Source organism: Typopeltis vanoorti, chromosome 12 (assembly GCF_054136105.1).
Source record: "Typopeltis vanoorti isolate ZY-2024b chromosome 12, IOZ_Tvanoo_1.0, whole genome shotgun sequence".
NCBI classification, from domain to species: domain Eukaryota; kingdom Metazoa; phylum Arthropoda; class Arachnida; order Uropygi; family Thelyphonidae; genus Typopeltis; species Typopeltis vanoorti.
Window position 1 is genome coordinate 73,680,833 of NC_143560.1, and position 24,429 is coordinate 73,705,261.

Here is a 24,429-nt window from a genome sequence, read left to right on the forward strand (position 1 = left end):
GACAGAAAAGTCCGTCTCTCTCCGCTTAGAAGAACATCAATGTACATTTCTTACAACAGAGCCTGTGCTAGTGCCCTATCCAGCCATGTTTTATTCTCTGCCAATAATACCAATGTTGAAGGATGAAAACATCAAATAGACTGGAACTTAACTTCAAACATCCATAAATGCTCTGATGAATTAGAGAGATGTATCTTGGAATCCAAAGAAATAGCTCTCAACCTTGCCGATCTAAACAGCAATCTCAGTTACAGCCTACCCAATTCACATAGTGCTGTAATCCTGTTTTGGCGTACTCTTGATGCCGATTACGTCAGGTGAATACACTATCAGGGAGTAAACAGCATCTTAAAAAACATTGTACTTTAACAAACACAGAGTTTAGAACAAGTTATAGTTATGTTTGAAAAGGAGTCTGAGCGTTAGTTCTGGCGTGAAGCACTTTGTGTGTGAATGATATCACGAGTAAGAGAAAACTGGATTACAGCGCTATGTGAATAGGGCAGGGACAAGAGCTATTTCTTTGGATTCCAAGATACGTCTCTCTAATTCATTGGAGCATTTATGGATGTTTGAAGTTAAGTTTCAGCTTATTAGATGTTGTTGTCCTTCAACATTGGCAGAGAATAAAACATGGCTGGATAGGGCACTAGCACAGGCTCTGTTGTAAGAAATGTCACGTTGATGCTCTTCTAAACAGAGAGAAATGGACTTTTCTGTCTGGCCATAATATGGCTTGTCACAACTGCAAATAATTTTATATAATCCTGGGAACTGAAGAAGGTTGTGTTGTGTTTTACTTTAGGTTGACTGAGGTTGAAGACTAAGAACATCCAACTTAACAAAGCAGACAGAATGGTCAGCTTCGACATAGTCTCATTGTTCACCAATGTTCCAGCCAAGGAAGTCCTTGGTTGGAACATTGGTGAACAATGTTCCAACCAAGGACTTAGTCTTTTAAAATACAAGTTATCTAAAAAGATTTTTGCCTTACTTTTTCATTGTGTGGATTCTGGCTACTTCTTATTTGAAGATAAGATCTACAAACAGAACAGCGGTTTGGCCATGGGTAGTCCGTTGTCTCCGGTGCTAGCCAACATTTTTCTTGAAGATTTTGAGGAAAAAGCCATTTCCTCGGTGACACTGAAACCCAAAATCTGACTGTGTTACATGGACGACATTTTCCTAATTTGAGAGCACAGCTCAGAAAACTTACAAACCTTTCTGGGTCATTTAAACAATTTTCATCAAAATATAAACTTCACATCTGAACCAGAAGTTAATGGTGTTTTCGCTTTTCTAGATATAAAACTTACTAGAACAACTGATGGTCTCAAGATTTCTATCTTTAGAAAGTCAACACATACCGACAGATACCTACTCTCCCCACCCCCCCCCAAAAAAAGGAATTATTTCCACATTAGCTTGTTGAGCGAGATCCTTATTGTCAGAAGAAGAGGAACTTCAACCTGAACTTAGTTACCTCAAAAGGACTTTCTTAAATAATGGTTACTCTCCTATAATCTATAATCGTCTTAGTGTACGTAGTCAACAAAGTAATGAAGATAACTCTAACCCCACAGCCTACATCACCTTACCGTATATAAGTTCACTTTCTCCCAAACTGGTGAAAATCCTGATGAAATTTAATGTTAAAACATATTTCTCCACCTTTCCAAAACTCCGATTTTGCCTCAGTCAATCTAAAGTAAAACATAACCTTAAAATCATTTGCAGTTGCAGCAAGCCATATTATGGCCAGAGAGAAAAGTCCATCTCTCTCCACTTAGAAGAGCATCAACGTGACATTTCTTACAACAGAGCCTGTGCTAGTGCCCTATCCAGGCACGTTTTATTCTCTACCAATACCAATGTTGAAGGATGACAACATCAAATAGGCTGGAACTTAACTTCAAATATCCATATATGCTCCAATGAATTAGAGAGACGTATTTTAGAATCCAAAGAAATAGCTCTCAACCCTGCCCATCTAAACAGCATCTCAGTTACAGCCTACCCGATTCACATAGTGCTGTAATTCCAGTTTTGGCATACTCATGATATCATTCACACGCCAAGTGCTTCGTGCCAGAACTAATGCTTGGACTCCTTTTCAAACACAATCATACCTTGTTCTAAACTCTGTGTTTGTTAAAGTACAAGTTTTTTTAAGATGTTGTTTACTCCTTGGTACTCTATTCACCTGACTAAGTCGGCATTTCCAATGAAACCTTATTAAAGCTCTCTTTTTTTCCCTTCCCCTCAGTGTTTAAGTCATTTAATAATTATAAACATGTCATTAAACTGAGCCAATTACTCTGGAAATTATATATATATATATATATAAATATAAAATAAGTGAGCAGTTATTATATGATTTACTGTATACAGACAGATATCTTCATATTATATATTTTTTATTAGTTTGATTATTTATTCAATTAAAAATAGTTCAGCCCTGTACCATAATGATCCAATATAGTATAATGAGAGTAGTTTAACTATTACATGTGAATTAATGCACAATAAGCCCATACAACTAAATAAAAAATAAAACTAATCATACCTGATTTTCTACTATAGGAGTCAACAAAAGTTAGGCACTGGATGGCTTCTGCACTGATGTTTTCTAAACTAGACATACTGGAACTTCTTGACCGTGAGAAGGAGCTGTCTATCTTATCTAGAGATAAAAAATTATATACATCAAAGCACAAATCAAAGGAGAGAAAAGTATATTATTTTAATAGACAAAGATATAATATGCAATTGAAGGGTCAGAATACCATAATAATGTGTCATTAATATGAATATATATATATATATTTTAGATTTATGAATTCAAGATGATGATGATGGAAGCTTGTTTAGAAAAACAACATTTAAAAGTTCCACTGATATCATATCTGATAAGTAGCACAAAGTTGTTGATCACTATTACATTTGAAAACTTCTATACTGAAATGAACTTGCTTGTTATAGCAGAATTCAGCATATGGTATAGTCATATTCCTTAATAAGTTATGGTGAAAAATATGCCATGGAAAAAATAACATTTAAAAATTCCATTGATATATCTAATAAGTAGCACAAAGCTGCTGATCACTATTGCACTCTAAAAAATGTAATACAATTTCTACAATGAAATAAAATGAAATGTAAAAACTTGCTATTATTGCTGAATTCAGAATATGATACAGCATTGTTCCTTAATAATCTATGGGAATGCCTGCTCTGCTTGGCGATGCTTTTTTTTTTTTTTTAAACCAAATTACATTATTAACAAGTAAAATATACAAACACTATTTTTATAATAATAAACGAAAAAAACACTGAAGATATACTTCATAAGCTTAAGATTACTAATATAACTAGATTAAAAAAAAAAAGAGAAAAATTAGAAAAAATAATGAATTCAAAATTAAAATAATGCACCAAATAATAAACATAAGAAACTAACTTTTTCTTTTTTGTGTGTGTGAATCCTACCGACAAACAGTTGTAAACCCATAGTACTCTAGCACTGTAAGTGGACTAATGATTAGATAACCTGGAAACCCTGCTATAGAGATCAAACATGAAACTTTTTTAAAGCACCTTCAGGCTCTCACACTAGGTCATGAAATTTGTCTACCAACTAAAGATGTTCACAAACAGCCATGCCTATGGTGGAATGTTTGTAAATGTCAGGTTGCTGTAATTGTGGCAGAAGCAACTAAGATTATAAGGCTAGTGTATTCTGTTTGTTAATTGTAAATCAAGAGATTCATTAATTGTGATCTGACTGGTTTGCCTGTAACCAGGATGGAAAAATCCCATTGCCTTTGTGCTGAGAATGGCTAACTCATCTTCAAATGAAAAGAAGCTCTTATAAAGGGCTTCTTTATAAGAGCTTCTTCACATCATAGATGGGATGGAAATCAATGTCCTTCCAAACAAAATGAACTATCAATAAGGAATGATCTAGAGAGGCATATAAAATATAGATGATTTAATCTTTAATATGATTCAAAATATTAAGGCCAGATTTAATATAGGTCAAACCTAAAATAATGTAATTAATGTAGGAAGAAAATGGATAATTTTTTTAATATATTAAATAATGGTAAGTCTCAATTAATTCTATTAACTGCAATTAAGCATAATTTCAAAGTCCACTAATTTGATTATGCCACAAAACTATGAATATACTTGAATGAACAGCTGAGCAAATCATTTATCATCAAGAAAATAAATCATATCCTTTCTATAAATAAAAACAATTATAACAAACAGGCAAGAAAATTTATCTTCACCTCACTTCCCCTTGATGTGTTACACTGTTGGCATTTACAATGGTCTGTAAATGCCAACCAATGTGGCAGGATAGTTAATTCTATCAGCATGGCCTGCTAGTTTGTCAATTGTTTTTTAATGTTTGTTAAAAATTAATGTTTGTCAATTGCTGGAACTGGACAGAAGCAACTAAGGCTAGAGTATTTTGCATTTGCTCTGGGATAAAAAGTCTATAGTGAGAAAAACCATAATTTTAATATGAGAGTGGCTAACTTATTGTTAGTTGAAAAGACCTTATAAAGATTTTATATGACCTAAACAGCATTCAAACCAAGATTTCCAAAGGGCAATGCCATTACCAAGGGAGTCAGAAAGGCTCAAGAAGATTTATCAAATTGGAAGTTTTTTTCACTTGGTTAGACTGTAAATTATATATTTAGTTTAATCCTTTATCCAAGCAAGAAAACAAAGTTTGTGCCTGAAGTATCTTCAAGACTGGGACAACTCATGGAAAAGGTGGGCTGAGTTCTGATCACTTTCCTTAGTATCCCATAATGCAAAGCACATCTCCTTGCAGATATGTAAAATGCTATGCATTATGGGAAGAGTCACTACCCAGACCGGTTTTGCCCTTTATTGAGGTCTCTTCAGTGGGAGCCAGACCCAGAGGTGATACCAAGGTTGAAGCAAAGCTGAAGTCATATTTCCATATGACAGTTGCCAAAAGGTGTCACACCTTATGATTAGATTACTCGGGATAGAGAAATATGTTGGAAGTTTTTTTTCACTTGGTTAGACTATAAATTATATATTTAGTTTAATCCTTTATCCAAGTGTAAGCAAACAAAGTTTGCTTCTGATCCTTAGTACTAAGGAAAGTGATCAGAACTCAGTCCACCTTTGCCACGAGTTGCCTCAGTCCTGAAAATATTTCAGACACAAACTTTGTTTGCTTACACTTGGATAAAGGATTAAACTAAATTTATTATAGTCTAACCAAGTGGAAAAAACTTTCAACATCTTTCTCTAAATCCAGAGTAATTTAATAATAAGGTGAGACACCTTTTGGCAACTCGTATAGTTAAATAAGACTTCTCCATTGCTTCCATCTTAGTATCACCGGTGGAATGAGAAGCATCGGCTGGGCCTTGATTAATATCCTTGGAGGGTAATGGATGGCAATGCTGTAGCCAATGAAGTTCTGAGGCTTGGCTATTGCTGTTACCCTCCTGCCATGATCAGAGCTTTAATAGCTCAATAACACCTTATCCCTACACTGTCCTCTACAGATATCGGGGAAGATGAAAAGCATTCTTGCTTCACCCCTTTAAGCCAGTCCTTATAAGGACTTAGTATCACCACCTCTGGGTCTGGCTCCCACTGATGAGATCTCAATAAATGTCGAAACCGGTCTGGGTAGTGGCCCTTATCTTAATGCATAGCATTGTACATGTCCACAAGGAGATGCGCTTTGCATTATGGGAGATACTAAGACAAGGAGTGATGAGAGCTTGGTCCACCTTTACCACGAGTTGCCTCAGTCCTGAAGATACTTCAGGTGCAAACTTTGTTTGCTTACACTTGGATAAAGAATTAAACTAAATTTATTATACTTACTAATTTCCTCTCTGTTCACTATGTGACATGGTGCATGGCTTTCTTTTTTTCAGATTTCTCCACCATGCCAGAATACTCCAGAGTTTTATTCTTTTGCCTATGCTCTTTCTGCTTTCATAAATAACCTTCTAGTACTAACCTCAAATTTTAAACCATAGTCTCACCAATGACTGTACTCATTCTGATAAACCTTGCAGTACTCCTTGCCACAAGTAACAAGAACATTAATAACCAGCACCTTAAAAACCGATCTTGGCAGGATGAGGATAATCTTGTCAGCTTCAGTACCACTAAAATCAATTCTGTTTTATTTCATACAAGGAAGATCACACTTCACCTCCCAACATATGATAATATCAAGATCTCCTGTCAAGATCAGGTGTCTCTTCTTGGATTAAAACCTCTAACATTTTCTGGCTACTAGCTGTAGCCAGAAGATATTAGTTGTGCTTTTTTTTTTTTTTTTTCTGCTTAAGATATTACTTTTCCCCTATGCAACTTCTACCACTGTGTAAATCCCAAATCTTCCACTTAGAATATTGTTCTCACATGGTGTGGTGCACCAAAAACCTCTTTAAAAATGCTTAATGTTATCCAGAAGGGGAAAGGAGGTTCTCCAGTTAACTGGTCATCCCATTCTCAACCCTACTGTTTCTACCTTATGTCTATTCTAGTCATATTCATGAATGCTGTTTTGCCAAACTGGTTGTTACCATTTCTCCACTTTTCTTCAAGTCTAATATAGAACAAGTGATGGTAAACATTTCCACTTACTGTCCAGTTCCAACAATACAAAATCAACTTCTCATTGATCTCTTTCATTCTGTCCACTCTGTGTTTAAACAGTCTTCCAAAACAAGTTTTTCATAAGGGCTACAACTTTCAGTAGTTCAAAAAAAACCCTCCTTCTTTCTCTTTCATCACTTGTCCACACACACACAACACTGATGTGGTATAGTTTTGCAACCCCTCTCATGTGTGAGATGAAAAAAAAAGTCAACTAAGGTATTGTCATATTTTTTTTAATGTGAAGTGGAGGAAATTTTATTTATTTTTTTTCTGATATCAGGAGAACATACTTTAAAATGTATAGCAAAACATATTTCTTAGTGTTTTCAGTGGATGACAATTTCAATTATTTAGGGAAAAAAAAATCTTCCAAGAAAACTTGTTTTTACTGATACTAGAATAACATGAGCTGTAAAATTAACAACAACAACATTATAGTTGTTAAACAGAAAGGAACAGTCATTATGTTCAATTTTAATTACTACAAAATACTTTTTTATGCAGATTATGTGGAATTTCAGAAAAAATTTATTTTATTTTTTTGTTATAATATTTCTTAAAATAAAACAAAAATTCTTACAATAATTTTCAAACTTCATAATAATAATAATAATTACATTATTCTCGGGCATCTAAATGGAGTCCAAGACTCATTGTGAGAGACTTGCTCCAACCATTGTTCATGCGATATCTATTATACCTCTCCTATGTTATCCTCAGGACCTTTTGAATGGGCAAACCACCCGGCTGGTTTTACTGACTACCCGGATAATTAATGATGTGAATTGACATGGCTAAATAATGAGCAAGAAGGGAAAAATAATTTAAGACATTTTTTAATTAATAGTGATGAGAAATCGAACCGGAGAAACTCGATACTTGCAAGACCAGCTCAATTTCTTGCATTGAAAGCCAATCTCGAGAGCTTCGGATATTCACTTTGATGCACACCAATCTGTTCGCGGAAGAAGACAAAAATCGGGATCTCAAATACAACAGTATCGGTTGCAAAGAAGATCTTTTAAAAAAGACATAATTTTGATGTTTGAAAGAAATAAATTGTGAAAATTGAGTGAATTCAAATCGAAGGCAAAAATCGATGTTAAAAATCTACATTTATTTTTCTTAATAATGTTTTTTTGTCCGAAGATCGTGAGTCAAGTATTTAATATTTTATTTTGTAAAAAGAAAATAGGCCCGCGCATCAAATATAGTTGTGAACTCGGGGAATTCTCGAAACTCTCAAGGGCTATGACATCAGTTTCGAGTGATACCAATTCCCATTCCTAGTAATTAATACTTATTCTTAGTAATTAATACATAACGCGCGTTGTGTGTCTCGAGTATTACTGTCAGTGCACAATTCAGTGATTTGTTCTGATTAATTTAATAACAATGATATTTTGTATTTATTAAAGTAAAAAGTCAAGTCAGAAAACCAAGAAAGATGAAACCGATAAGCATAGTAGCGAAGACACCAAACCAAACAGAATCACCAATTTCCGCAGAGTCTCTTTCAAATGTAAAACGTGCATCTAAACACAGCGTATTGGGTATTAACAGTGAGTGGTTTAAAAAATTCCATTTTTAGTGGTGAAAGATAATGGAATGATGTGTTCCACATGCATGAAATACAGAAAGAGACAATCCACAAACAAGGAAGTGACTTGAGTAACTATGCCATGCACAAGACTTCGAAAAGAAAGCTTAGTTGACCATGAACAAAGCAAGTTACACACTGATTCTTGTTCAGATATAATTGAGAAACATATACTAGAAGAAACAAATAGGACAAATTGAAAAATCAATTCCAATTTTGAATAACTTGCAGAGAGAGAGAGATGCTTTTCTGAGAGCTTTAAGATCTATGTATTGGTTAGCGAAAAATGAGTTACCACATACTACATTATTTGAAAAATTGCTTGAGCATTGCAAGGCTATGGGCTGTTCCTACTTAGACCATCTTAACGTTGGTAAAAATGCACATTATACCTCAGAAAGAATAATGCAAGAGTTGATTGATATTTTAGCATCAGAAATTAGATCTGAAATACTGAAAAATATACATTCAGCAGATTATTTCAATGTTTTATGTGATGAAACTACAGACATCTCAGTTTTAAAACCGCTGATTGTGTGCATTAAATATGTTTGTCAACTTAGAAAAGAGGTCAGGGTTAGTTTTGTATCAACTTGCAATATCATTGATGGCAAAGCTGAGACTATAACTAACAAAGTAATTGAAACCCTATGCAGTCTAGGCTTAAAAACTTGTAATCTGGTGGGGCTAGGATCTGATGGAGCAGCTGTCCTGATTGGAAAGCAAAAGGGAGTTGCAAGACTGCTCAAAGATAAAACAGATGGACTCATGGTCAACTGTCATTGTGTAAACCACTGACTGGCTTTTACTAGTGCCCAAGCAGCTGCTGAAGTGCCTTATTTAGTCATGTTTAATGATATCTTAAGGCAATTGTTTTTCTTCTTCTAAAATTCCTGTCAGGATGGCTGGTTTAACCCAAATCCAAAATATACTGAACAGTCCTCAGATTAAACTAGGTGGCCTAGTTTAATCATCCTCAGGTGGCCTCTCGCGATGAGTCTTCGGACTCCTTGGAGGTATCAGGAATAATAATAATAATAATAATAATAATAATAATAAACTTAAAATGGCTAGTGACACTAGATGGCTGTTTCATGATTCTGCAATACAGTCTCTAAGAGAATGTATGGCGAGTGTTACAGCTGTTGGAAAGAGAGACCACTGAACGAAATGATATCACAGCTGAAGGTTTAAGTAAATATCACAGAACATACAATTTCGTACCTTCACTAACGATGCTTTCAGATGTGTTATCGCATTTATCTAACTTATCTAGATCATGACAAAGGCAAGATGTTGACTTAACTGAAATAGAGCCAGAAAACTCTCCATCATGGAATTGAAGGACACTCCTGGCAGTCATTTTCAAAATCTTCATCAGCATCTTTCAGGTGAATGGTCAGACCTTCACATTGATTATTCAGATTCTAATGTTATTACGTTTAAGACTACAATATATGATAAACACAGGCACAGTTATTAAACACCTAGAAGAAAGATTTCCAGAAATGCCAATCATTTTCTGCTTTTCAAGACTTTTCAATGCAGAAAGTCATGATCAACGTGAGGCTTCTGAGATTATTTTTTTATTATTATTCTAGAAACGGAAGTCCTGCAGTTTTAAACTATGAAAGTACTAAACTAGAATGGGCAGCAATAGAAAATGATTAATGGACAGTCATACAAAAATCTAGATCCAAGACAAATACTGCTGAAATTAGCAACAACATCTGAGCTCAAAGAGTCTTTTCCAAATTTAGCAAAACTAGCTGCTGTTGGACTGGCCATACCTGTGAGCACAGCTGAATGTGAAAGGGATAAAATTAAAAAGCATTTAAAGCTCTGCATTAAAAAGGATAAAAACCTGTATGAGGAATTGCATCAGTCAGAACATTCTAAATCTGATGCTGATTTCACTGGAGGGGACCAGATCCAACAGATTTTAATTACAAAAAAGATGCTGACAACTGGGCTTCTAAGAAGAAGAAGAGAAGAATTAACGTATAGAATTTTAAGCTGTGAGTATTACAAGATTTTTCATTACTTAATGAGAAAATAAGAAAAATCCTAGTCTTGTTTCCTTGTTTGAAGTAATTTCTAATAAAATTACTATTTTAATTTGTTATGAAAAAGAGTCTTTTTTAACTCATTCAAAATTTTTGTATGCCTTGCTAATGCTTCATTCCACCCGGCTGGTAAAAATTTCTAGGGAGAACACTGCTCTCCTTGAACACATTCACCGATGAATCAAATCAGAACTACCTCAGATAATATATTCACTATCATCTAAGCAAAAAATATAGTCCTAACACCTTTGCTAACCACACAATTATACAAATTCCAGGGAACACCCCTTGTTCTCTCATATCATGTAATGAAAAAATATCTTCAGTGTCAATTCTAAAATGTTCATTTAAAATCCTATCAATGCTTCCTTCTATCGTGTCCCCTCTTATTTATTTATTAGCTAGTTTTTGCAATGAACAATGCTCAATCTATTCTCATAAGGAGCATTCTATTTACCAGCCATAATCTTGGTCACTCACCTCTGGATCATCTTCACAAAATCAAGGTGACAGATCTGCATTTAGTCCATATAAAGGACTCATCATTATGAGTGTGTTCTTCAAAAATCAAGTAAGCTGTGCTATTTTGTTCACCTTTACAATATGTCCTCTAAACTTCCATTCCCTTGTCCACAGTCATCCCAAATCTCTAGCCTCATCAATTCCTGCAGTTTGGTTCCATTAGTCATCTCTTTCTCCTAAAATGCATGTGCCTTACTTGGCCATATTAAACTTGCAGTCATTTACTTTTGTTCATGCTACCAGTCTATTTAAGCAGTCATCCTGCAGGATCTGTACATCATCTTCATTGAGTATTGTTCATTACAGCTTTACATCATCAGCAAAGAATTAAATATTCCCCCTTAAATCATTTTCTATATCATTGATGTACAAATTAAAGAGCACAGGACCATGCATTGAGACCTGCAGTACTCCAGTAATCACCTGCTTTTCCTCCCAGACTTCATTTTTTGTTCATTACAGCTTTACATCATCAGCAAAGAATTAAATATCCCCCCTTAAATCATTTCCTATATCATTGATGTACAGATTAAAGCGCACAGGACCATGCATTGAGACCTGCAGTACTCCAGAAATCATCTGCTTCCCCTCCAGAAGTAATCCTTACAGAAAATAAAATAAAGAATAAAAAAAAGAAAAGAAGTAATCCTTACACTTTAGAAATGTGTAAGCAACAAGTGAAGTATATAAGTTCTGCCAAACACACACACACACACACACACAAGAAAGAAAGAAACGGCGGTTCAAAATACTCTGTGAAATTATTTCTCAAATAGTTTTCCATTTTAAGTAATAAACTTTTAATTACTGCAATCACTTTATTTCCCCTTCAGAGTTATACTAGTTACAAAACAGTCAAAAAGAAAAAAGTGGTTCAAAAAAAGTTAGTAAATATTCTGAAAGTTCATGGACCAATTATAATTTTTCATATTAAATATATTATATCTGATTAAGTGTAATTTTGTATAATGAAGTTTTTACTTTGGACACATGAACCATATTAATTGAGGGATTAATGTATTATTAGTATTATCATTAAACGTCCATGTAATCAAAACACTCATCATGGAAGGCCCCATCAAACTGTGCTTAAACTCATTCAGTGTTTCTGCACTCTCTCTCAGGCAATGCATTCCATTCATCAACCAACCACTTTCCACACCAATAACCTGCTCCTCATGCCATCCTTATAGAACTTCCAGAAATGGCCTTATTCTACCCATTCTATGAAAAATGTTTCCACATCATTAGTCTGGTAACAATCAGTCACCCCCACCCCTTCCCTCCCCCTTCCTAAAGCTCTACAAATTGTGTTTTCTCCATCTTCCAGAGACCAAAAAACAACCTTAATTCGCCTTTTGTTGATTTTTTTCCAATATATCCTCATCCCATTGAAAACCATGTGATCAAATCGGTGCACAGTATCCATATGTGGCCTTATACAATGTAATAATGACCTCTTACTTCTATATGTCAATGTAACACATCATTGCTACAATCTGTTATCTTCAAAATTTTAGTAATTGCAGGTGTTTATCCACCATCATCCGAGTTCCCTTATTTCCTGCAATTTCTGCAGGATATCCCCATGACCGTATACTCTGCATTCCATCACAGCTTACCAAATATCAAAACCTTACACTTTTCAACAGTGAACTGCAACTCCACTAAGTTATACAATCACACAAGCTGTTCAAATCCCCCTTCTCCTGTAAAATCTTGGAACCATCATTTGTATTTCTCATAGTTGTTTGCATTACTTGCAAACAACTGCATATGCCCATTTAAATCTCTTCCAAAATACAAGTTCAACAGTAATGCACCAAAACATTCCTCTGATGGAACATTGCTTTCCCATATGGTGTTCATATAGAAATGTACATCAGTGGCATGGAAAGCTTCTGTATGAAAGTCTGGCTCTACTTTGAATTTTTTGCAGTGGATGCATTGCAAAAATTGCTATATGTATGCCAAAAAATGTGAAAGTTTTGTGGACTGTTTGTGTGAACGAGAAGGAAAACATTAACGTCAGTGAAAAGTGTCTTGATAGATTAGACTGATTAGAAATGGGAGCAAGCATAGGGGTTGTAGTAGAAGAGCTTAGGCAGGAGTTAGTGAAAATGAAATGTGAAATGAAACACCTGGAAGAGGATATTAAACATCTAAAGAAGAGATTGGATGATGATAATGAGAAGGAAGAAGTTATGAATTATGTATTATGTATTATGAAGAAAGAGTCAAAGGATAGTCATATATCATTGTATGGGACTCAATCATCAGAGGTGTGATGGCTAATCAAGTGCACAAAATATGCTTTCCTGGTGGAACAATGAAGCAAATAAGTGATGCATTGCAGAAAAGGAAAGATCAGGCATCAAAATTAGTGGTAGTTGTGGGCACAAATGACTTGGTTGGGGGTGAAAAAGAATGTTGATAGAGAATTGAGGAAGTTGTTGCAGCAGGTAAAGAAGAATAGTGTTGTTGAGAAAGTTGTAGGCATGTTGTCCAGGTATGACAACAGTGAATTGAGAAGGAGAGCAGAGATAATGAATAGTAAGATGGCTGAGTTGTGTGAGGCAAAGGGGTTCAATTTTAAATGGAGTGAATTTGAAGGGAAGTTGGAATGGTTTAAAGCAGATGGATTACATTTGAATGGGTTTGGTGTTGGACATTTAGAAACGTTATTGTTTTCTGAGAAGGCACAGAGTCAAGAAGTTAATGTAATAAATGATCAGTCTACTTGTGAATCAGGATAGCACAACTAAACGGATTGTATGGCAGCAGGAAGATGAATATGAGGTTGAAGATGTGGTTGCAGTAGTACAAGATGAGGGAATGCATAAAGGTAAGGATATGACAGGTAGGAATGGAAATCAGAGTCAGGAACAGGGAAACGGGAGTTGGCAGACCAAAGAGAGTGGTGTGCTATAGCAGATAGAATAGAGGCTGTTAGTGCTGGTAGAATGGCCTTAAACATACAGGGATTGTTATGTTTGTACACAAATGTAAGGAGTATTCAAAACAAAAGAACTCAGTTTGTTGCAATGATTGAGTCATGCCCAAAGATAACTGGAATAAGTGAAACTTGGTTGTCTGAGGAGGATGTGAGGTCAGGAATAGAAATAGGATATATAATTTTCCAGAAGGATAGAAATATGAAAAGAGGAGGGGAAGTGCTGTTAATGATTGCAGTGGAATTGTGTCCACAAAGTGTGGAAGTTGATAGTGCATGCACAGATTTTGAATCTGTGTGGTGTGAAGTTGAAATAAACAGGTTAGTATATCTGATAGGATGCTATTATAGGCCAGCAAAGGCAGAGAATACTGATTGCCAAATGTTTAGGCAAATTAGTTGGACGTAAAAAGAAGGTGATCCTGATGGGAGACTTTAATTACAGGAATATAGAATAAATGGAGAAGATAGTGTATGGGAACAAGGAGAGCAAGTTGTGGAATTTCTGAGATATAAGTAACTTAAGCAGCATGTGATTGAAGCAACTAGAAGCTTTAATGTTTTGGATTTGGTGATAACTTCAAAAGATGCAGTTGTTAATGAGGTGTTGACACTACCACCAGTTGGTGACAGTGATCATGAGGTACTTGTTTGGGAAGTGATGAAACAAGAAAAGGTTACTGCCAAAAATGGATATATGTGGAAGTATAAAGCAGGTGATTATAGGAAGCTCTGTAATCAGTTAACATCAGTAAGTTGGGTAGATGAGCTGAGTGGAAAAGATGTTGACAATGCATGGAAACTCACAAGGCAGTATCTGACAACAGCCATTGCATACTCACTTAACCAAGGGTTAAGTGAATAATAGAGTAGGAATGAAATCACAAAAGCTGTGCTGGAAAAGAAATGTTATGGAGGAGTTACAAGACAGTTGGTGGTGATCAGATCTATGAAGAGTATAAAGTGCAGGCCAGGAAGGTGACGAGCATGGTAAAGAAAGAAAAGGTGTAGTATGAGAGGAGATTGGCTGGTCAGGTCAAAGTTAACTCAATGGAATTTTTCTGCTATATGGCAAGCAAGAAAAAGAATAATTATAGCAGTAAACACTCGTGGATAGTCATGGCAGCAGAATAACAGAGGCAAAAGATATAGTGGAATTATTGAACGAGCACTTTATCAGCATATATCATACTGGAGTAAATGATGCCATGCAATATATAGAAGAGAGGCAAGTATTAGGAGAATTGAAAGTGAAAGAATCACAGTTGTATCAGATGTAAATAAGGCTGTGGGAATGGATGAACATATCACCATGTATTTTTAAGGAATGTGCACCACAGTTGGCACCTGACCTGGTTATTTAATAAAAGTCTTACAGTGGGTAGGGTTCCTAAGGAGTAGAAAGAAGGTAAAATAGTACCATTCCACAAGCATGATTCTAGGCCAGAGGTCTCCAACTATAGACCAGTCTGTATAACTGCAGTTGTGGTCAGGGTGTTGGAGAGACTGGTAAGGAAGAGAATACAGGACTGGGTTGATGGACACAGCATTCTTTATGATGGTCAGCATGGATTTGAAAAGGGTAAGTCCTGTTTTAGCATTTTACTTGCATTTTATGATAAGGTAACAAGTGTTAGATAAGGGAGAAGCATATACAGTGACATTCTTGGACTTTGTAAAAGGGCTTGATAGATTACCACATGATAACTTGATGTACAAGCTGCAGAGGACAGGAATAAAGCATATATTGGCTCTCTGAATGATATCAGCAGGTTGTGTATGATGAAGCAGTGTCTCAAAAAAAGGAGGGTAACCAGTGGTGTGCCCTAGGATTCTGTTCCTGGACCCCTGCATATCTTCAGTTGTTTGCTGATGATGTGCAAAGTTGGGAAGAATTATAAGTAGCACTGCTGATGTTAATTCCCTTCAGGAAGATTTGAATAGACTGTTTACTTGGACAAAGAAGTGGGACTGTAGTTTTAATATCAATAAGTGCAAGGTGTTGCATTTTGGAATGCAGAAATATAAGGTTGTGTACTACATCGATGGTGCCATACTGCAGGAAGTGGATGCAATTAGAGATTTGGGAATGATGTTGACAGTATACTGAAGTTTAGAGGGCATATATTGCAAGTGTTGCTATGATAAAGGAAGTACTTGTGCCACTGTATAAAGCACTGATCAGACCATACTTGAACTATTGCACTCGAATTTGGTCACCTGGGTTTCAGTGTGATGCGGAAACATTGGAGAGGGTCCAGAGATGAGTGACGAAGACAATATCAAGACTTTGGAATGCTGGCTATGGAGAGAGAGAGAGAGAGGTTGAAGAATGTGGATTGCAGAGTTTGGTGGACAGGAGGAAAAAAGAGGTGACATGATAGAGACATTTAAGTTAGAGAGGATTTTAAAGGAAGTTATCCAATTAATCCATCTGGATTAATCTGATAAATTAATCTGGAAGTTATGTAAGAGTACGGTGAAGAGGGATGTGAGGAGTAGATATTTTACATGGAGAATTGGTCAACGAATGGGATGCATTATCAGAATGTGTTGTTAAGAAGTGTTAAGGATTTTAAGATTCCATATGATAAATATGTTGTCAGTTGAATGAACCTCCCATGATGAGTCTGCCAACTCCATGGAGGGTGCAATAATAATAAACTAACAGGTGAGATAAATAATAACTATAAGATGTTATATTTGGGCAAAAGTGATCAGCATCAGAAAAAGTAGCTATGATATTCAAAACTAAAAATGAAGATAAAGTTCTTGAATGGCAGACATTACAAGTATAGTGGTGGGCAAATTTCAAAATGAAGAATTAGATGATGAGACATATTTGTGTATATGGTCCCACAGAAGGTTCTGATAAAGGAAGAAGTGGAGGAATGAAGGCAGCTCACAACATAAACTGCTAGTCCTGCTTAGGGATCTAAACATCACAGTAGGTTATAGATTCATGTTGGAGGTTTAATGGAATATGATCAGCACTGAGAAAGGATTAAAACTAATTTTAATGCTTCCAGTATCTCGTCTCAGTCACAGAGACATCTTCAGGGATTACAAATAACTTTTTGTAACAACACACAAATACAATATAATGATAGTAAAACAAGTGAGTGAAACTAAAGTCCTATCTAGGTGGTGTTCCCTCTATGGGCATTTGCAGATGGCTTAGGATGTAAAGAGAGATCTCTGATAATTAATGTTTCCCAAATTTTGGGAAGTTTTATGCAACCATATTTGTTTAAATTAGGTTGATTCCTGAGTGCAGATGCAGATTAAAAAAATAGTCTTTCTTTTTGGAATTTACTATTATTATTATTATTATTAAACAAGACCTCATGGAGTCAAAGACTCATCTAGGAGGTCCTTTTATCTCACACACATCTCATCATACCGGGTCTTAAACACATTCAAACTCCTGCAGACACCACACTCTCAGGCAAGGCATTCCAATCATTCACAACTCTGCACGAAAAAAACCTGCCTCTCACTCTCCTACTCACACCCTCTTTATACAGTTTCCAGGGATGACCTCTGGTTCTCCCCTGATCTCCCACTATTCTCTGTAGAACTTCTCCACCATTGATCCTATAACAACCCCTTACCAACTTGTAGGTCTCCATCATATCTCCCCTCTTCCTTCTCTCGCCACTATGGTGGAGCATGGTGGTTTTTTTCCAGGGGATCCTGTGGGTTGTATCCAAAACATGGTATGCAAGGCCAGATTGACCATAATCGTGATTGCAGATGTATGGCTTGTGTCCTTCTAACTGGATGGTTGCTGATCTGTCTGTCTGTCATTGTATTGTATTTGTGTGTGTTGTTACAAAAAGTTATTTGTAATCCCTGAAGATGTCTCTGTGACTGAGACAAAATACTGGAAGTATTAAAATTAGTTTTAATCCTTTCTCAGTGCTGATAATATTCCATTAAACCTCCAACATGAATTCTTCACAGCACTTAAGCCTCAACAATATATAAGTTATAAATATAAGCCATATAGAAATGTTCTGGGAAAATTTGAAGAAAAGAGCAAACCTAATGATACCCGGCTGGATTTCTGTTCAGGATAATGATCAGTCATCACTGACAAAACATTCCATCATAAATGTGTGTACATAAATTTGCATGAAGAGAAGACATAACTAAATCTTAGTCTTATTGACTATGTTACTGCTAAGTGTGATATCTTCACAATGGCTGGATACAAGAATATACAAAGCATTTGAAATAGGATGTGATCACCATTTAGTTTTGAGCAGGACGAAAATGAATATGACGATATTATTAACATTAGACTTCAATGGAATCAAAAGCTGCAGGATATCTCTATTGTCACAGAAAAAGATCACTGAACTGTGCCCATAAACTCATTCACTGTACACTTAAAGAGGGCAATGCTTTCCATGTAAAGAACCACCTTCTCATCTCTTTGTAGCTTCTAGGAATAGTAAACCCCCCCCTTCCCCAATTCTATGAAAAATAAGTGAAAACCAATCCCAAACCAAGTTATGTCTCAATATCCCCTCCTGTTCACATGGCTTTGCAAATAGTCTTTTCTTTCTCTCTCTTTTTATGTGGCTCCCACCCATAAAAGCCTTGTAAACCTTAGGTGGACTAAGGTGGACTTTGTATTATTATTAATTTTTACAAAAAATCCTGAAACCCTGCTCTAGAACCAAACATGAAACTTTTTCAAGTTTCATGTTTCATTTCAAGTTTCAAAAGTCACAGAAATTCATTTGAATATGAATTCAGATATCATTAAGGCAGTAAAACTGTTCCGGATGCTAAGGATGAAAGAGTACTGCGAAAGAAATTGGAGATGAAAAAAGTGATATAAAAACTACAGACAATCTGAAGTTATCACTTTGAAAGATTTTTAAATAAGATAAACAGTGTCAAAACAATGGTACAAATTGTTAAAGAGGCATGCAATTAGAAACCTGAAATAAAGAAAGGCAAATAGTGCAGATGTAATATGGAAGTATAAAAGTTTTACAGTGGTTACAATGAATAATTTAGTCAGGCAGCTGTATACCAGGCAATTGAAATACAGCTATCACAGTACCAATATAAAGGAAAATAAAAAATATGAGAAATATAGAGGAATTTTCCTATTGAGGTTTATGCATACATACTTGTGAAGAAGCTAAGAAATATTGTGAAGAGATAACCGCGAAAGAAAAAACTAGGTTCAGGCCACAAAGCAGTTGTTAGGATTAAAATCAATCATTTATTTTAAATAAAATCACTCTTATTCATCATCAGGACATTATATAAAATATACAGTCTGCATTTAACTTATAAATCAGTTTGAATTTCAGGATGTACAGGAAGATGGTTTGATATTAAATCAGGTGTCAGCCGATGCATACAATCTCCACTCTTATTCATCATCTGTTGATCACATTATTAAGGAAAGTGGCGTTAAACCTGCTGTCAAAATTACAGATATTCAACTCAGCTCTTTACTATATGCAGTTGTTAATACAATGGCATGAAAATCAGCAATAAAAAGAAACCGGAAACAGCTATGAACATGGACAATATTGATTATCCACGGCAAATGAATAGAACAAGCAAAATGTTTCAGCCATTTAGTCACATTTAGTGAAAATGGCAAATTAAATTTGAAAAAATAGATAACAGAACAAGCAAGGATGGGAAGTCAGTTGTTTAAGTTCACAAGGAATAGTAAGGAAAGGGTCAAAATAAAGTGTTCAAGTCAATTTTAACTTAAGAGTCTGAGAGTTGGGTTAGAAGTAAACAACTGATCAAAGACTACAAGACCATATGTGTTCTAAGAAAAATAAGATGATCTAATAGATAGCATCAACAGAAAATCATATTAAAAATGAAGATATCAGAAAAGAACTGACAAGGTTAGCATTCAAGAATGTGTGAGCAAAGTCAATTTAAGGTGGGATAGTTATTTAAACATAGCAGGAGAATCGAGGTTAAGTAAACACATGGTAAAAATGTAAGATTAAACATTATTGGAATCCTGACAAATAATAGAATAATTTGGAGGAAAACTGTTGATAGATAGCTAGTATTAATGTACAGCATATGATCACAGTATCCTCTATATCCACAAGGGTAATACATCAGGAACTTGAGGGTGTGTGTGTGTACAATTTATCATTATTATTTCATTGGTATCATTGTTATCAACAACTGTTAGGATTTTGTATTAGGGCTGTGCTACTTTGCTACAGCTCTTGATGCAAAAACTCAATTGCTCACCTTTCTCTCTTTTAGACTTATGTTCTTTTCTGCCATAACATGGTCTATGTAAAAAATTACACAGAAACTGATTTCATAACAGCTGATTTGATTTAAAAATTCTTAAGAGTGTCAGGAGTAATGCTAGCCTAGCTAGCTGATTGAATAATGTTTCTATACTCCATCAACAGTTGTGTTTAAATCATAATGTGGCATGGATGTTTGTACAATTTTTTACTGGGAGGTGATTTTTTTTTTTTTCACCAAGTATGAGACCATCATCCTGCTTAGCAGATGGCTGAAGTGATTTCATGAGTACCATGGTTTGGTTCTTAATCTACAGTACTAATCTGCTACAGGTTAGCTATCTTTTTTGGGTTGGATTCACACTACAGAAAAAGAATTTGAATATATCAAAGATGAGCTGAAAAGCGATGCCTCATTCTGAATACAAAGATACCTAAATACAAGAACTTTTACTTACAAATATTAGAGGATAATAATATGTATACATATGTTTTTTTCAAACTCATTTAACTGGCATTTTGGAAAGTGCGGTTGTGATTTCCACTTCAATTTATAGTGATTAGCCCAAGTCTCATTGCCAGTAAATGTACTTTTGAATATGAGGAAGTGGTTTGTTGTAGGCCTCTAAAAGATCTGAGCAAATTTTGAGTCTCAGTGGCATTTTTCAGTGGCAGTTTTACAAATCTATTTATCCCATTATCTCAGATTTTCATCACGATGTCCAATGATCTGTCTGATCTTTGCTGATTTTCTGAAGTATATTCCTTATTTTTATTTTCCCAGTCCATCTTTCTAATATCAAGTTATGCAATTAAACAACTGAATGGTTTTTAAATGAATTTCATTTAATTTTTTTCTACCCTCCCTTATATGACACTGAACTCAATGATGATCCATTGCCACATTTAGGGTTGGACATTGCTAAAAGCCAACAACACACATTTTTTTTTTTTATAGAAAAGAAGGTAAAATTTTTTTTCAGTGAAAAATTGAGGGCACCAGATGTATAGCATTTGGGATCTTTATAAAGTAACAGGTATTACCTTTTGGTCTATCTTGATGGAGGAAAATAAAACGGCTGCAATTATGTATGCATATATTGCAATCTATGCACATATAAATAAAATCATATGAGTTAAACAGGGAAATATGATTTTTCATATTTCCCTGTTTAACTCATATGATTTTTAATGAGAACAGTAAGTTTAAGGTTCCTGAATTACAATTTCTAATTTGGCCTGGGAGAGAAAATCTTCTCCCCTGTCCCCTCTGTTTTATTCCACAATGCATATAACATACATCCTTCTGCATTATATTTATATGTTGGTATGAACTTTTACTGATTTGTATGAAATTTTACTGATTTTAAAATGATAATATACAATTACACAGAAAATCATATTAAAACAGGAAGCATATTCGTATTTTTTTATAATCACATTTTTTTTTTAAATAACTGATTATAGCTAATTTTATAAATGCCAATCAGATATTTGTTTAGTTTTAAAGTGCTGAAAAAAATCTACAATAAATAAATACACACACACACACACAAAATCAAAATGCACAAAATGAAACAAGATTTATGAATGTTAATTATGTCTAGTTAACATTTTGGAAATGAATATAACTTTCTGAGTTAAACAATTTTGTCAGTTTAAAAATTCACATTTTAGAATATAAAACAAAATCATTTGACTTTTATGATTTATTCATATGCAAATTTAAGTTCCACTATGATATCAATATTTCATACTGACTTCCATTATTTTATGAAATAAGGTTATTACTAATAATTAACTGTCTTAAAAAAATCATTTCTTGCATGAGAATAATGAAAGCAATATACACACTGGGAATGACAGAAAAAGCAAACACATTCAATGATCTTCATAATTAAAAAAAGCTGCAAAAGCACTACTAATTATTATTGTATATAGAATTAATATGCAACTGTTAATAATACAACATAAAAATGCACATGTGGCATGCATAGCTAGTTTAAAAAGATTGTAATTAATACAACTAGCATGATTAAAAAAAAGCAAACAAATGCTAGAGCAATGCAATTGCTCTTAGCCACAAAGCCAAAAATTATCAAAAAGTATAAAATGCACAATATGTGTGCAGTGATACTTGGGAATATAAGCAAATAGCTGTTTCTCAGGAGGGGTGGCTCACCTTTATGACAATTCTTTCATAGGAAAAATGGATACACAAATTCTTGACTTTGACAGTGCACATTTCAGCAAAAGAAAAACAAAAATTTTAAAACTGCAATTTATGTTTCAAATCAATCAAAGTAAGGAGAATCAGAACTACCCTCTGAAATTACACCAAAGATATTTTTTGTCTGTGTGTGTGTGTGGGGTGGGGTGAAGGGATCAATTATAATTTTTCAAATACACATTAGCACTTTGCACATAATGAGGTAATTGAAGACTATTTCATCTTACAAAACTAACATCAGAAAAATCTAAATGGAGTCTAATAACTGATTCAGAAAAAAAAAAAAAAAAGAACTTCCAATTCTGCTTCTCCACACTATTACCATGGAGGATGTCTAAAAACATGTCCATCATAATTTAATAATACTCCAGAGATGCATATATTCTGAGGTGAATTCACTATAAAAGAAAGGATATGTCATGGATCTTAACATTTTATATCTTAAGGGAACTCTTGAGCAGTGCAATATAATGCTATTTCCTGTTGTTTTTGTGGAGAAAATTTATATTATATATTGTAATGGGGATAAAATAATTTTAAAATAATTTAAAATTTTGTTAATTAAAAATAATTTTAAAAGAACTCACATGCCATAATTTATACAATAATAACTAAACATTTTCATTGTTCTCAGTCAAACTGAAAGGTATGTTGCTAGTCCTAACATCTTCAGTTGTGACTAAGCTAGCTGTTTTCAGTGAGGATTGTTGTCTGTTATTGTTCTACTAATCGAGCTGTAAGAGGAAGAATTCATTATAACATTTCTAATGCAATCACCTATGTTAATTTAAATGTCTTTATTTGTAAAATTTTTGGCAAAGTTTCATAGCTATTGGTCAATACAATTATAGAAAAACACACAAAAAAAGAGAACAATTCAAATGAAAGCATGTCAATATTATGTGCACTATCAACTGCAGGAGAACAGCTCCATCTGCATTAATAGATATCCAAAAGAAATCACAATATGATAATTTAGTTAATAAATTATTTTTAAATATAAACAAATTAAATACAAATTAAGGAAACATGAATGATGGAATATTAGTCAGTATAACTTCCCAAAATTGAGAAAGTATTAAGTGATCAGGTTTGAGTTGTGGACAAGACTGGCTATTCTGCAAAAATTCGTCAAATACATTTCACTTAAAGAACCCAGTAAATCCAGTTTAGCAAGCCACACATTATCTACAAAACACAGGATTCAGGGGAACAAAACTAAAGTGTTATACAAAAGTTATTTTCTTCTGGAAAGACTGTAACAAAGAAAGCCGTGAAGCACACATTCACAACACAAACCTAAACAAAAACAAGTGTCTAAATCTTTCACAATTTTGGAAAGTTGAACTGACTAATACTCAACATTCATGTGTTCTTTAATTTGTAATTAATTTATTGTTTATATTTTAAAATATTTCATTAACTAAATTATTTTAATTTATTTTGGATATCTATTAATGCAGATGGAGCTATTCTACTGCAGCTGATAGTGCACATAATCTTATGCACTTTCAATTGAATCGTTGTTCTTTTTTTTTCCCTTCCTATAATTGTATTGACAATGGCTATGAAATTTAGCTAATTATTTTACAAATAAAGAAAAATCTTTAAATTAACGTAAATGATTCCATTAAATTAGTAACATGTTATGATGTCTGTCATATTCTGATGCTGGTAGCTGTCAGAGTTAACCTGCCATAAAAGATATGACTAGTTAGTAATGAGGTATAGTGATGTTCTTTTGCATTTCATTACATTTTGATGTAATGTTCTTTTGCATTTCATTATGTAGTTCATCTGTAATGTCTGTTACCTCAACTTCAGTAGCTCAAGATCAGACAAATTGAAGAGAGAGAGAGGAGGAGAAGGATGACCATATATTAGTGTCAAGAACTGTCAAAATCCTTACTGTGCAAAGCGTCATGGAAAAAAGAAAACTAACTGCAATCACTTTACCAAACATGTTTTCATTTTTCATTAAATAAAAATAAATCGCACTTTTTTTGAGCAGTTACTGATTTCTGACCTTAAAGTCACATTAACATCCCATGATTAATTAAGGTATTTTATTCTCATTACAATTTACAACTCAAGAATATTACAATATATGTACA

General features: G+C 34.2%; 1 protein-coding gene across 5 annotated transcripts in view; it reads right to left on the reverse strand.

Moving 5' to 3' along the window:
• Positions 1-24,429, reverse strand: part of LOC150100889 (syntaxin-binding protein 5-like) — a 710,057-nt gene that overhangs the window by 140,597 nt on the left and 545,031 nt on the right. For all 5 annotated transcript variants that reach the window (XM_090401895.1, XM_090401898.1, XM_090401897.1 and 2 more), the window contains exon 21: positions 2,567-2,683. In XM_090401895.1, coding sequence (XP_090258021.1) covers positions 2,567-2,683 — 117 coding nt within the window. The remainder of the gene's footprint in view (positions 1-2,566; positions 2,684-24,429) is intronic.